Source organism: Homalodisca vitripennis, chromosome 4, assembly GCF_021130785.1.
Source record: "Homalodisca vitripennis isolate AUS2020 chromosome 4, UT_GWSS_2.1, whole genome shotgun sequence".
In the NCBI taxonomy this organism is placed as follows: domain Eukaryota; kingdom Metazoa; phylum Arthropoda; class Insecta; order Hemiptera; family Cicadellidae; genus Homalodisca; species Homalodisca vitripennis.
Window position 1 is genome coordinate 150,724,995 of NC_060210.1, and position 14,839 is coordinate 150,739,833.

General features: G+C 35.5%; 1 protein-coding gene across 1 annotated transcript; it reads right to left on the reverse strand.

The window, feature by feature from the left end:
- Positions 1-921: 921 nt before the first annotated feature.
- LOC124361230 lies at positions 922-3,372 on the reverse strand. The gene has a single exon (XM_046815273.1). It carries the CDS (start codon positions 3,370-3,372, stop codon positions 922-924), a length of 2,451 nt encoding a protein of 816 aa, XP_046671229.1.
- Positions 3,373-14,839: the final 11,467 nt, after the last annotated feature.

Here is a 14,839-nt window from a genome sequence, read left to right on the forward strand (position 1 = left end):
GTTTTTACACAGAGTTAATAACAACAAAGATTATGAAAATATTGAAATTGAAACAAATACAATGAAATATTCAACTATAAATCAATCTGTTATTAATACACAATTAAACACAGACAGTTTGTAATTAGAAATGATGACACGGTTGAGTAGAATACCCACGACTGAATAGAACTACAAACAATTGGATGTGTGTCTTTGAACCTCGCTACTATAATTGAAAATTACTACTTAAACTAAGCTATGCTATACAACAGGACTAAACTACGAGTATTTGAGGTCACTATGATGTTAAATGTATGATTAACTATATACACGAATACGCTGACCTTCGCTTTACACATTACACTCTTGCACTGTATTAGGTTCTAGGGGGAGGATACATAGCTTGTTGACTGCTTTCCTGAAGGTGCCAGACGACGTCTTTACGGTGGCGACTCGGATCCTATTGTCCGCTCCAGGATGGACCGCCACCACTCGACCTATAACCCACTTGAGAGGGGGTAAGTTGTCTTCTTTCAGGAGAACTAGTTGATTGAGCTGGATGTTGGCTGCTTCTGATCTCCACTTTGGCCGTTGTTGTAAGAGAGACAGATATTCTTTGGACCATCGTGTCCAAAAGTGCTGCGCAATCTGCTGTGTCCTCTGCCAATGTGACAACCTGTTTAATTGAATGTAACAAATGTTCGGTTCAGGTAATACGGTTAAAGCATCACCAGTGAGAAAGTGACCAGGGGTTAATGGTGAAAGGTCATTTGGGTCAGTGGAAAGGGGAGTGAGAGGACGAGAGTTCAAGCAAGCTTCAATCATTGTTAAAGTAGTGTAAAATTCCTCGAAGGTGAGTGAGGCGTTGGCTACAACTCGTTTCAAATGATGTTTCACTGACCGAACAGCAGCTTCCCATAAGCCTCCGAAATGAGGGGATCAGGGTGGAATGAAGTGCCACTTAATGAGGTGAGCGGTTGATTCTTCGACGATTCTTCTCTGATGTTCTTCGTTTGTAAACAGATCTTGAAGCTCTCGAAGCTCTCTCTCTGCGCCTACGAAATTGGTGCCATTGTCCGAGTACATGTTTGTAACAATTCCTCGTCGTGAAATAAATCTCTTGAATGCTGCTATAAATGCTTCACTGGTCATGTCTGTTACTACTTCTAAATGTACAGCTTTGGTTGCAAGACATACAAATATCACTATGTATCCCTTCGATGTAGGACTGTTTCGTCTTTTTGAGGCTTTAATAAATACTGGGCCGCTGATATCAGTGCCAGTATTACTGAAAGGTCGACATGGGCGTACTCGATCTGATGGTAAGTCACCCATCTGAGGTTGCGTTGTTTTTGGATTAGCCTTAAAACACTTGACGCAACTGTGTGTGGTACGTCTTGCTAAATTTCGTCCATTAAGGGGCCAATATCGTTGCCGCAACGATGCAAGCAGCAGTTGAGGTGCCGCATGCAGAAGTCTGATGTGCTCATGACGAAAAATAAGTTCTGTTAGATGTGACTTGTATGGTAAAACAATGGGATGTTTTTGATCTATTTTGATTTTTGCATGTTTTAATCTCCCGCCTACTCTAATGAGTTTCTCGGGACCAAAAAAAGACTGAAGATTCCACAATGGACTGTCTTTCCTAATCTTCTTTCCTTCCCTGAGCCTATTATAATCTTCTCTCATGTAATGTTCCTGTTCTGCTCTGTTTTTATCTGGGATTGTTTCCAACAATTCCTTCGAATTTGAATTCCATTTTCTTAAATTAAATCCTCCTGAGTTAAGCATTTGCGACATTTGTGTTTGAATGACTTTAGCGTCCTCGAGTGTTTTTGCACCTGTCATAAGATCATCTACATAGAAATCTGATAGCGCTATAGATGAGGCTATAGGATATGTTGATCGTTCATCTGTGGCCAGTTGATGGAGGGTCCTGATTGCTAAGAAGGGTGCTGCTGCTGTACCATAGGTGACAGTTTTTAACCTATAGACTTTTAGAGGTTGATCTCTACCTTGTCTCCATAGTATGCGCTGTAAGTCCAGTTGTTTCTCATTAATGTATACCTGGCGGTACATTTTCTCTATATCTGCACTTAATACGAAGGTATGATATCGAAATCTTGCTAAGATTGAGAAGACATCTTGCTGAATGGTAGGACCAACTAAAAGACAGTCATTTAATGATCGACCACTGCTCGTTTTGGCCGAAGCATCAAATACAACTCTGAGCTTCGTTGTTGAACTGTCTTCTCTAACGACAGGTAGATGCGGAATGTAATATACTGGACCAACTGGCTTCACGTTGGGTTCCACCGCTTCCATATGCCCTAGTGCTTCATATTCATTCATGAATTGTGAATATGCTGCATGTAGATTAGGATCTCTTTCTAATTTTCTTTCCAATTGACTAAATCGAGATTCAGCTGTTTTCTTGGACTCACCTAGACTATTTATGTCATCACTACATGGCAAGTTAACTACATATTTGCCTGTAGAATCCCTGTACGTTGTTTCTGTGTGCATCCGTTCAAACGTGGTAGTTTGACTGGCTGGGGATGTGTGAACGTCACAATCTTCAATTTCCCAGAAACGTTGCACATGCCTTGTTACTTGATCATCTATAGATAAATTGCATGTCAAGGTTGGTTGTTGTTTCCTAGTAGCCACCCTACCAGAGGCGACCCAACCTAATGATGTCTTTTGGAAAATTGGCGCCGATCTGTGTGGTCTCACCTGTCCAACACACAATAAACTAAAAAAGAGCTCTGCTCCTATGAGCATGTCTATTGGCCCTGGTGAGTTAAAATTAAAATCTGCTAGAGTCATTGTTGATGGCAGATTCCAATTGCTTGTGTCAATCTGAGTGTGGGGCAAATCGTTAGTTATTTTAGGTAAAATGAGACAGCTTAATGTAGTTTTGTAAGCACTATGTTGTGAGTGGATGGTGCAATAGACAACGTGTGAGATGGAGGCCTGCCTATTTCCGATGCCAGTGATTTGGATGTTTGAGCGTACCTTTTGCAAATTTAATGCTCTCACCATCCTTTCTGTAATGAAATTCGACTGTGAAGCCGAATCCAACAACACTCTGCACGCTGTTGTCCCGCCATTATTATTCTCTATATCTACTACTGCTGTTGAGAGGAGAATGTGTTTGTCAGTAACATTAGACGTTAAGGCTGCAGGATGACCGTTTACTTTTCTTGACTCAAAATTTAAATTTTTGCTGTTGGAGTGGTCCTTTTGAAGGTGTAAAAGTGTGTTGTGTTTTTTGCTGCAAGTTTTGCAACCATTTGACTTGCAGTCTTTGATAATATATGTATGTGATAGACAGTTAATGCATAGACCTAAATCTTTCACTGATTGTAGTCTGGATAATACAGGCATATTTTGAAAACTATCACACTGATATATTTTATGACCCTTTTTGCATAAGGGGCAACGTGGTGTGTTGCTGAAAAATGAACTAGAAGGTTTTTTGAGTTGTTGATGGTTTGAATTAAATTTATTACTACTTTGTTTAAAACTTGTGTTACTGTTTAAAGGTCTATTTAGATCAATAGCTTCTAAAATGTTACACCTGTTTTCTAGGAATGATGTCAACTGATGAAACGTGGGCAATTTTGTGGTGACTAATTGGTTTTCCCATAATTTGAAGGTGGCCAGATCTAGTTTTTGGACGATCATGTGAACCAAGAGCGTGTCCCATTGGTCGGTTGGTTGACCAAGACATTTGAGTGCTCTCAAATGTTTGTTAACCGTATCTAAAAGATCTCTCATTGCTGCCCCGGACTCTTTGTCAAGTTTTTTGACTTCAAACAGTGACGACACGTGATTATTGACAATAACACGCTTGTTGTCAAATCTATTCTTCAAAAGAGTCCAGGCTGTGTCGTAATTTGACGATGACAATTCTAAAGATTCTATTATGTTGAGAGCGGGACCTTGCAATGTTGATTTTAAGTAGTGGAACTTTTGGATTTGTGAAAGTGACGTGTTTTCTTCTATGATTGAATTAAATAATTCGTAAAATTGAACCCATTCTTCGTATCTCCCACTGAAGGTAGGCAGATTGATTGTCGGTAGTTTAATTTGTACTGCTGATGAGGGTTCAGTAACTGAATTTTGGCGTGAACAAGTTGTATGATTTGAATTTTGTTTGGGAAGGAGAGCCTTTGACCTAGCCAACAATTCAAAGTATAAGTCTTCAAAGGACTCTCTTTCTACGTCATGATTGCTGTCGGTGTCTATTAATTCAATTTCTGATTGGACTGCTTCAAATTCCGACAAACAATCCCTAAATACACTGAATCTGTCTTCGAGTTGTGAAGGTCTTCAGATTGTTCAATCCTATCAACATAAGTCCTAAATCGAGTTAATTTAGATTTAATTCCTGCTCGCTTGGCAATAAATTTTCTTAATTCGTCTGACATGTTAGCTTGCTTGAACTATCAGGAATAACTGGAATAAGTAATATGGAATTGGAAAGGACTTACTTGACGACGAATTAGGTATCCCACTGTTGGTCACTGGAAACACCACTGGTCGATGGCACTGTCACTATGTTCCAAGTCCTCCGATGTTGCACTGTGGACACTGGTAGTCTATGTTGACGAAAATAATGCACTGTTCACTAATGTTCTATAAAACATTCTGGTACGATTGGACTATGCTGTCTAAAGTGTTCTATAAAGTAATCCGGCTCTGTAGGACCATGTTGGCGGCGCGCTTGACGGGCCTTGAATACTGGAATATTATATGAAATGAAACACTTGTTTTTGAACGAACTGAACTTGTATTTACTCAAACTAAAATGTTAATACAAAAAGTGGAATAAGCGGACTGTATTGTAATACAGCTAGCTGGCGCTAGCTGTCCTAAACTATATGTAATGTAGAGAGCTGTGTGCTCTCTACCCTACGCCTCCGGAGTACAATGAAGAACTGACTAGAGGAGACTCGTTCTAGGCCCTTGTCCCAGGTAAAGGTTCTTTCTTGCTCCCACGAGGCGTGAGGGCCAGCCCCTCCCGCCCTGAAGCGACCCTACCATAAACCTGGGGGTAACATCCCTTGGTTCGTGGAAGGCCACCTCTATCAATGGGAGTGAAAGCTCTGTCGCCTCCCACGCCCTGAGAACAAGAACTCCATACCTCCAGGCGACCTTGTCATAAATATTAGGGATGTCACCCGTAATATCTAGACAACAATTCTCCCCTCTAACAATACAATAATAAACTAACAGTAAGATACTAAACTAATTACAAATATATTTGTACCTAACATAAATGAACTATATCTAATAAACAAATAAAGTAAAGGACTAAGACCGGGCCGTAACAACTTGTAAAAATTGAAACAAGTAATAAAATATATAGAAACTATAAAATTTACTAAAAAGGCCAACAAATTAAATTTAAAAAGGAAAAAATCCATTAATTTATTTAAAAAATCTCAATTAATGACTACTGCCCAAACTAGTTGCGCATCGTTTGTTAGATATTCGGATACCTCACTGCTGCATCATATCTTCCATTTAATCAATTTTGGCCGGAAGCTAGGTTGTGGCAGAGGTAGGGAAGGTTAGGTGAGATGGGTAGATCCCACTAACATGAAGCAAAGAAACGAGCAAGTTAGACCGCTAGGATCAGTCGCGGTACTGACCCAGACAATGGCCTTCTGCAAAAAAACAAGGTAAAAGGCGTTGTCTGATTCCAACAAAGGTACCTAGCCATAAGCCAATTTACACTAATAATGTTTTTCTGGTACAGAATATTTAACCACACACAGCCATAACCATATCGGTTAGGTGAAAGCAACCCATAGGTTTCAAGGTACACTAAAAGTTGATTGTGCAAAAGACGTTCCAGGACCTTTGACACTGTATGCAAAATAAGAATAGGGCGGTAGTTTGAATATTTGGTCTTATCATCTTTTTCATGAACACGTATCTCCTTGCTAAGCTTAATCTGATCTAAAAATATTCCACATTTTATGGATTCGGTAAAGATGTAAGTAAGAACTTCACAAGTGTATGCAGATGATTTCTTTAACATTGCTGCGTTAATACCATAGATGTCAAGACTAGTACTATTAATTAACTAACTTATTAATAACAGAGTAAACCTCTTTAACTCTTTCAAAGAAAACCTTTTGGTAAATCGCAAGCGTCATGGCAGAAACAAAATAGCGGCCAAAAGGAGGGAACGAAAGTGGGCCTTTTTATTATTGATTCATTCTAGATGAAATCAGTTCACTTTTAATGATTAGTGTTGTGTTTTTAAAATTTTTTTATTAAGTGCGTGTTTTAGAGTTAGTGAAGTTGACACACAACATGGTGGCTGTGATTCTTGATTTATGCGCGTCACAACCTTCTGGTATGATTTGTTTATTTTAACCTAGTTTATAATTATGTGTTAGGTTAGTGAAGAAGAGATCAGATAGCAGATATCGAAACGTTGTGTTATTGATCTTTTTTATTACTGAACGATGGAAAATGTCCGGTAAATGCTGTTTCCCCTTACCTAACGAAGAGGATAGATTTAAAACCTCGAAATGTTAGGTTATACCTTTTATAATATTTAACGATGGTAAATTTCCGAAATCCTGTTATCCTTTCAATTTTATACCTTGAACTTGAAATAACACAAGTCCTCTTTTATGATAATAATCATTTCAGTCGTCTTTATAACATAAGTCCCAAAATAACAGGCCAGGTTAACTTCTCAGCTACAGTAAACATCCTCCAAGACAACTACGATATCCCTTATATTAAGTAAAGATAAAGGTACATTTTATCCATACAATGATTTCACAATAATTGCCAGTGATAGATTTAATGTTAGTGGGCAACAATGTACAAACCTGTCTTGTATTCATTAAATCGTACATATTTACTTATTAACGACATTGAGCTTCCTGTTTCCAATAATATGGAGTGATGAGAGTTATAAATTGTAGCAGCATGGACAGGCAGTGTTAACTAATTAGTTCGAACCGTATTAACATTTCTCACGGCCGGCACAGATAACGATCACTTTCCACCGACGTATCTACCATTGCTTGCACCCTGAAGGAAGGACCATCCAAGAATGACTTTTGTTTTGGCACTCACCTATTTACAAGTTTTTGGAAACTCTGAGTTTTGGAATCGTGGTGGTTGACTACTTGACATTTTCCCATTTTTGTAACAATACTTTGCTACATGTCCTTTTTGTTACAAATGAAGAACGTCATCTCCTAGTATTCATATTTTGTGAGGTTATACTGATACCTGGTATTGGGATTATATTTACCTGTCACTTGATGTTAAAATTTCTTGTACACTGGAAACTTGAATTTTGCGGCTAGCATTCGACGTGGAACCTTAACTAACGTTAACTCATAACGTACATTCTGTTCGTGAATACACATATTCTCTAGATAAGCTAAGGTCCGCGAGTTGGCACAGAATATAAGTCTAGCTCCCCCTTACGGGGAAATTCCTAGTATAATAATTTCCCTTATTCCCTCCCCGGAATCACGGCATAGTAACAGCTAACCATTTTGCCTTATACTATAAATGTAATAATAATTAGTTCAGATTGGACTTTTGCAACTCACAAAAATTATTATAACTCATGTTTAGCTGTAAAAACTCATTGCATATAGGTCCGTTCGCAGACAAAATGCTAATAATTACAATTTAATCAAAGCTCAATGCAGTCTCGTCCATAATTTGTCATCATGACTTCCAAATAACTTAATGATTCATTCCACCTGGGTTTGGAAACTTTGACATATGCAAAATTCGAAAAACGCAAAATTCGACATAGCTCTTACAGGGGGAACCACTCGACCACATGTAACCTGGTTGAAGGTTTATTTACAATCTCAACCTCGGATATTTCTTACTCCACACTAGTATTCAACCAAATTTGCTCAAGCGCTATGCCTTCATCAATAACTTCAAGTCCTTGAATTTTTACCTTAAAATCGTCAAAGCTACTACTACGTGCAATACACTAATTCAATTCCAGCACATCAAAATGACAAGCAGGTTGCATCTTTTTTATCGTATTCTTTATTAATTACGACACACAGTATTTTGAATTTAATTAAAAAGTATTTCTTTACTTCCAATGGCTGGAAATGAAAACTAATGTCTCTTGAAAACACGTGGATTTATTTAAGTTTAGAATCTTTTGAAACCAAACGTAAAAAGGTATTTTTACTATTCTTCTGGTTTTGAATATAATATTCATACTAAATAAGCAGTCTATTTATCTTCCTAAATTAAAATTTCTTCTTAATAATATAATTCAGCAACATGTTCTTCAGAATTACTTTTTAATCTTATTTATAAATCTTGAAAAAAACTTTAATTATTACTTAATTTTACTTTGAAAATAATTAAAATTAAAATTTCGACAAAATTATAATTAGTTGTTTGTTAACATTTCAACAAGTAAACAATTAAAAAACTATAAAATTTTCTCAAAAGATCAAAATTTCAAAAGAAAACAAAATTAGTTAAGAGTTAAAAAAGTTAAAAATTGCTCTAAAGGTCTCAATTGATGGCTATTGTCAAAACAAGTTGCGAATCTTTTCAGTTTGGGTTGCGAACAGTTCATCAGTTTGGGTCAGGATATATGTGTGACGGTTGGTAGAGAGGGGAAGGTAAGATAGTCATGCCCCTCTACCCATTGACGAACATGAAACAAAGAGACAATCAGATTAGTTCGCTAGGATCGGCCGCGGTTCTGACTAGCCAACAGTCTGCTGAAAACACAAGGCACAAGTCGTTGTCTGATTCATACAAAGAGGGCTGGTTAGTCCTAGCCAATTATAGCTAGAGAGTTTACTCTACGTTACAAAACTACTGACTATGCACTACATATTTAAAATTTGATTAAAATGTATAGTTAAAAGTGTATTTGTATTAATGCTATTAATTTTCGTATCTGGATATTTTCTTACACTGTACTCCATAGCAGTAGCAGAAAAGGTTGATACGAAGAGTTGGTACCATCAAGCTTATTCTATTTTGTTCAAGACTTAAAAAACTGTAAAAAAATAAACAGTGATTTAAATAATTAGACACATATACAACATTGGTTTATACTGTCATAAAACAATGTTTAAACAAAACAATTGATTATTTTGAACAGAATCTTCCAATTAATAACATGTGTTTACTGTAATGCAAATTTAGAGACCAGTGAGGCGTAGCCTGGACGGATTTTCGAAATAAAAGTAGACCTACTTGTTAACTAATGATAGTAGTCCATGTGAAATTACAGTACAATCGGTTTAGTAGTTTGGTGTGATTGAGTAACAAAAAACAAATTAACTTTCGCATTTATACTATTAGTTAGGATTAAGACTACTGTAAAATTTAATTAATTATTTGTACAAGTAATCAACTTAATAACTATTCTATAATACTAAATGGATACCCACGGACACAGCTCGTGGCCGAGTAAGCCTCTATTTTCCCGGAAGCCGGTGTGCTTAACTGATTAAGTGGGGGGGGGGGGGGAATTATAAAAATGAGGATTCATTACGATTGTTTTGTCGCAACTTTTCCTCTTTAGTTTATTAAATATTGTATGGAAAAGCTCAGTAAGAATATCATTGATAGAACTCTCACTTTCTTAGATATCTGTTACCAGAAATAATCATACTATTCCAGTTTGAATAGGCTGGAATAAAATACGTGAACTCTGATAAGAAATTATGTTTATTGTTAATACACTAAACAACGTTAATTAAACGAATTACAGGTCTTTGAAGTATTGCAGAAATTGTGTTTAAGTTACTATCCAACGAGTAAAGCTCATTTCGAGCTCCTTTATCCGCCTAAGCCTTCGTTCACTTAGCTAAAAAGAGGGACGCGTTTCTGCACAGTTGTCTTTAACGGCACCCACCAAACGCAGGTTTATCCAATCTTTTATACATCTTTTATCCGTCTGACCCACAAAAAGTTTCTTTTGTATACGTCACTTGTCTTTAAATATAATACTAAGGATCTTCACACTACATTATTCAAAAACACATAGCTTCTTATGTATATACTAGCGACTCAGCCCGGCTTCGCACAGGTGCAATACATTAACAACTTTTTCTATATTCCATCATAATAAGTGAACAGGTGAACTAGTTTGGTACACAGATGGTTCCTTGATAAGGACAGCTCATACATAGCCAAATGGGTGTGGTGCCAGCGAAAGTCTGGGAGAGCATTGTACAGTCGTTCATGCGGAAATATACGCTATTCTATCTTGCGAAAATATATAATTGGCTAGAAATTATTTCGATTAACGGATAGAGATTGTATCTTAAGGCCAGCGCGCTCTTTTAGACTTTGACTCAACATAATTTACATAAAGACTGGTATGGGAATGCTTTAACACTTTATCCGTTTTAGCTAATAGTAATTCAGTACATCTCAGCTGGGGTCCTGGACATACTGATTTTAGAGGAAATGAACTAGCTGACGAATTAACTAAAAATGGCTCAAGTAAGTACTTTCTTAACCTAAACCAGCTTGTGGTAGCATATAAAGCGTTAAATACAGGCCAAGCTATGAGAAAATAGTTTAGGTTTAGACGTTACAATTCCACGGTAGCCGGTAACCAATTACATGTTAAACTGAAATTAATCCAGCCAATTAAATCTGGTAATCAGAAACAGGTGGCGCAATCAACAAATCAGCTTTTACAATGCGTAACCTTCTGTAAATAAACACTCATTACATTTATGGTGATAATTTACAAAAAAAGTTCAGAGGGAAAATTAGAGGGAGGTCAAACTGCCCCATGTGTTCTCAAAATAAGATAAATTCGGGTTCTTTCTTTGAAATAAAGAATTTTAATAGGACTTCGACTTTAAAGTTCGTGAACTTAACTATAGATTATTGTTAAATATGGTCATTCGACAGTATGTTTAGTTATCTCATGATAACTTATTGTATCGCAAATATATTTTTTTAAATTTCTTTTGCATTTGAAAGGGGTGAAAAAGGTTATCCCCGATCTGTTAAGTATAAAAAAGTGTTATATTTAATATACGTTTGAAGTAAGTTTTCTACTAAAACATGGAATTGTAACTAGATCGAAAGTTTACATGCAGTAAAGTAACACAAATATTTACGGTAAAAATGTCAACAGATATGATGTAGTTGGTTCTACAATTCACGTTTCAGTTTGCTGAGATATATTGTATTTATTCGGCAAAGCACACAGGTTTATTTTCATCCTTTCCACATATATTCCGTTCACTTGACATTCTTACTAAAGAGGAGAGTGATTTAATACTAGATTACACACTGTTGAGGTGAGTGGCTAATAATGAGATTACTAATAATATTAAGGCAGCTATTTGTCCTCTTATAGTCCAGAATTGGCAATAGCTGGGCGTCAGTGACCATTTTTACGTTATTCTCATGGGTAATCAAGATATCATCGAGAAAATGATAGAATAAAAAAATTTTAAAATACGATTATATTTAATTAAAACCATATGAAATTTCACAATGTGAAATGTAGTGGATTGGTTGGTTACACTCCGTTACATTTGATCGGGTCGTTTTTACTCGTTATATCAGTGTATATAGACAAGATAGAGTGTCTGATAGTGTATGACTATGCAGGTTTGCCTGAGGGTTAGCAAAGCATACCTTTTACAACTCAGGGTGCCATCTTAAGAATGAATTGAGCTATAAACTTTTGTATGTAGGCTAGAATGGGTTTGATAAAGGTGCATGGATATCTGGATGGGATTTGACTGAGCGTCATTGATGTCTATTACTCAGTAGGTGACAGATATTACTCAGTAGGTGACAGATATTACTCAGTAGGTGACAGATATTACTCAGTAGGTGACAGATATTACTCAGTAGGTGACAGATATTACTCAGTAGGTGACAGATATTACTCAGTAGGTGACAGATATTACTCAGTAGGTGACAGATATTACTCAGAAGGTGACAGATATTACTCAGTAGGTGACAGATATTACTCAGTAGGTGACAGATATTACTCAGTAGGTGACAGATATTACTCAGTAGGTGACAGATATTACTCAGTAGGTGACAGATATTACTCAGTAGGTGACAGATATTACTCAGTAGGTGACAGATATTACTCAGTAGGTGACAGATATTACTCAGTAGGTGACAGATATTACTCAGTAGGTGACAGATATTACTCAGTAGGTGACAGATATTACTCAGTAGGTGACAGATTTACTCAGTATGACAGGTACTCAGTAGGTGACAGATATTACTCAGTAGTGACAGATATTACTCAGTAGGTGACAGATATTACTCAGTAGGTGACAGATATTACTCTACTCAGTAGGTGACAGATATTACTCAGTAGGTGACAGATATTACTCAGTAGGTGACAGATATTATTACTCAGTAGGTGACAGATATTACTCAGTAGGTGACAGATATTACTCAGTAGGTGACAGATATTACTCAGTAGGTGACAGATATTACTCAGTAGGTGACAGATATTACTCAGTAGGTGACAGATATTACTCAGTAGGTGACAGATATTACTCAGTAGGTGACAGATATTACTCAGTAGGTGACAGATATTACTCAGTAGGTGACAGATATACCTTTCTGTCTGCCTAGGGGCTCTACATATGAAGCCTCAGCTACAAGTCTATAGGTCAGTCTATACTCGAGATATCGTTCGGATAGTCATTAGTAGACAATACAATTAAAGTTTTTATTTTTCTCGAATGTTTTGGCAATATAATAACCATTTAGTTTTATTTTAAAATAAAAACATTAAAACAATGCCCCTAAATTACAATTCGTTTTAGGTAAAATTGTTCAAATGTTTTACCTGAATAACTGATAATGTCGTACAGCTATATTTGTAACCATCGAGTAAGTGATTTCAGCTCCAGGGTATCTGTAGTACTGTCAGGTAGAATCTGACGAAAACCCATCTCGAGGTCTATAGGAGAGCTATTGCCATTTTCGGACTGAAGAAGAGTGGACCTTGGAATGCTAGAACACTGTACATTGACCAAGAGGGGCGGAGATGCAGCGCCACCAAGATGGAAGATTAATAATTAACAGGCGCTTTCAATTATAGTGAATAAAATATAATTTGTTCTTTCTATAAAATTATAACTTTTCCATTTTAATTAAAAAGTTACTTTTGCCAAAGGACCATGTTCATTTGTTTGCAAGCAATAGAGTAATTATAATTTATTAATTTACATTTGACTATTTAGATTTTTTTTATATTTTAAAATATTATCGTTTAACTGTTAGTATTTGAGTTAAGTTAAACTTCATTTATGTGCATTTTTTTTCTACTAAAATTCTTTTTTATGTCTTTAATCATATATCAATTATAATTTATTGACGTTCAAACATTAATCTCATTAATAGTTCAACTTGAGGTAACCATGTATTCTTTATGTTACCCATATTACGTTGGATACTTTCTGTACCGTTGGGGAGGAGAGTATACACAGTGGAGCAATAATCCTGTAAGTTCCATTGTGGTAGGTGCGTTTTATTGTAGCTTTTTCATTGTATTAAATTTATGTGATGCGATCGTAGAAATTACGTTGTAGTTCAATTGTTCACAATATATAAAAACTAGTTTTTGGGCTTTGTAAACCTTTTTTTTAATAAGTAAGAATAACATCTGCTCTTATAAATGGTTTGTAATATGTAAAAGTGAAATTTATAATTATACGTTAGAATTAGTTTATATCTTACATTAAACTCATTTAGTTACAAACAACACTTCCGATTAAAATGCTGCGAATATAATATTCAAGTTATTTAAAAACATTTTTGTTTTAGTTGTTCAAAGTTTAAATATAAATCTTCATTACAAAACGTCAAACGTATAAACGTTCATCACAAACGCTCAAAGTAAATTTTAAAACAAAGGGAATAAATTGCCGAAGAAAATATTTTAAATTGCCGGTGCCATGTTTCCAAAAACAATAAAAGTCTATGAAACTAGGCCAATAACATGGACTAAAACTGTAGTAATTTAAAAATATTTGCTCCAATAGCTTAAAAATAATTAATTTACCATAGAAAAGAATTTGAAAACTGTTTCGAATGGTAATATAATTTGTGAATAATCTTTGCATATGAAAATTGTATGTATAACAGAGCGAAATATGAAACAATTTGGCTTCACAATGTAAAAGAATTATTAATGCAGAGGTAAAGTTATACACAGTTATTAATATAACAATTATTTCTTAACAGTGTGAAACAAATGATATAGGTTAGAGGTTTATTAGCATTAATGTATTTTGACATTGTTTCAATTGAATTTAGTATGAAAAACGTTCGGAGGGAAAATTAGGGAGCAGGTCAAACTGTCCCATGTGTTCACAAAAGAAGATTTTGGTTCCTTCTTTAAAGGTAATAATTTTAATAGAGCTTCTACTTTAAAGTTCGTGAGCGTAATTATAGATTATTGTTAAATATGATCATTCGACAATATGTTTAGTTATCTCATGATAAATTATCTCTCAAACTGAAATGTACACTCTCTAATTCTTTGAATAAAAATCAAGATTGTTTCCGAAGAATAACTATGCTTTTGTTTTCTTCTAATGACTTCATAAATTTTGTATCTATATTACGCTATAGTTTAGCTTACTAAGTACATTTATAGGAGGATTTTATGTGTGAATACAGTTTTTCACACTTTAGATAGGTGTGAATAGATAAAGTAAAGGGTGAAATCTAGTATTGTAACTTCGTAGTATATTATTTTCTCTAAAAGACTAGTAAAACACGAGTATAAACACATAAGCTCAGGTATAACTTTATGTGTAGTTATTTGTGGCTAAACAGGATTCTCTTATCGGTATCT

Bases quoted from the DNA above. Each gene is read 5' to 3' on its own strand.
- LOC124361230 (XM_046815273.1), bottom strand. From the start codon at position 3,372: ATGCCTGTATTATCCAGACTACAATCAGTGAAAGATTTAGGTCTATGC.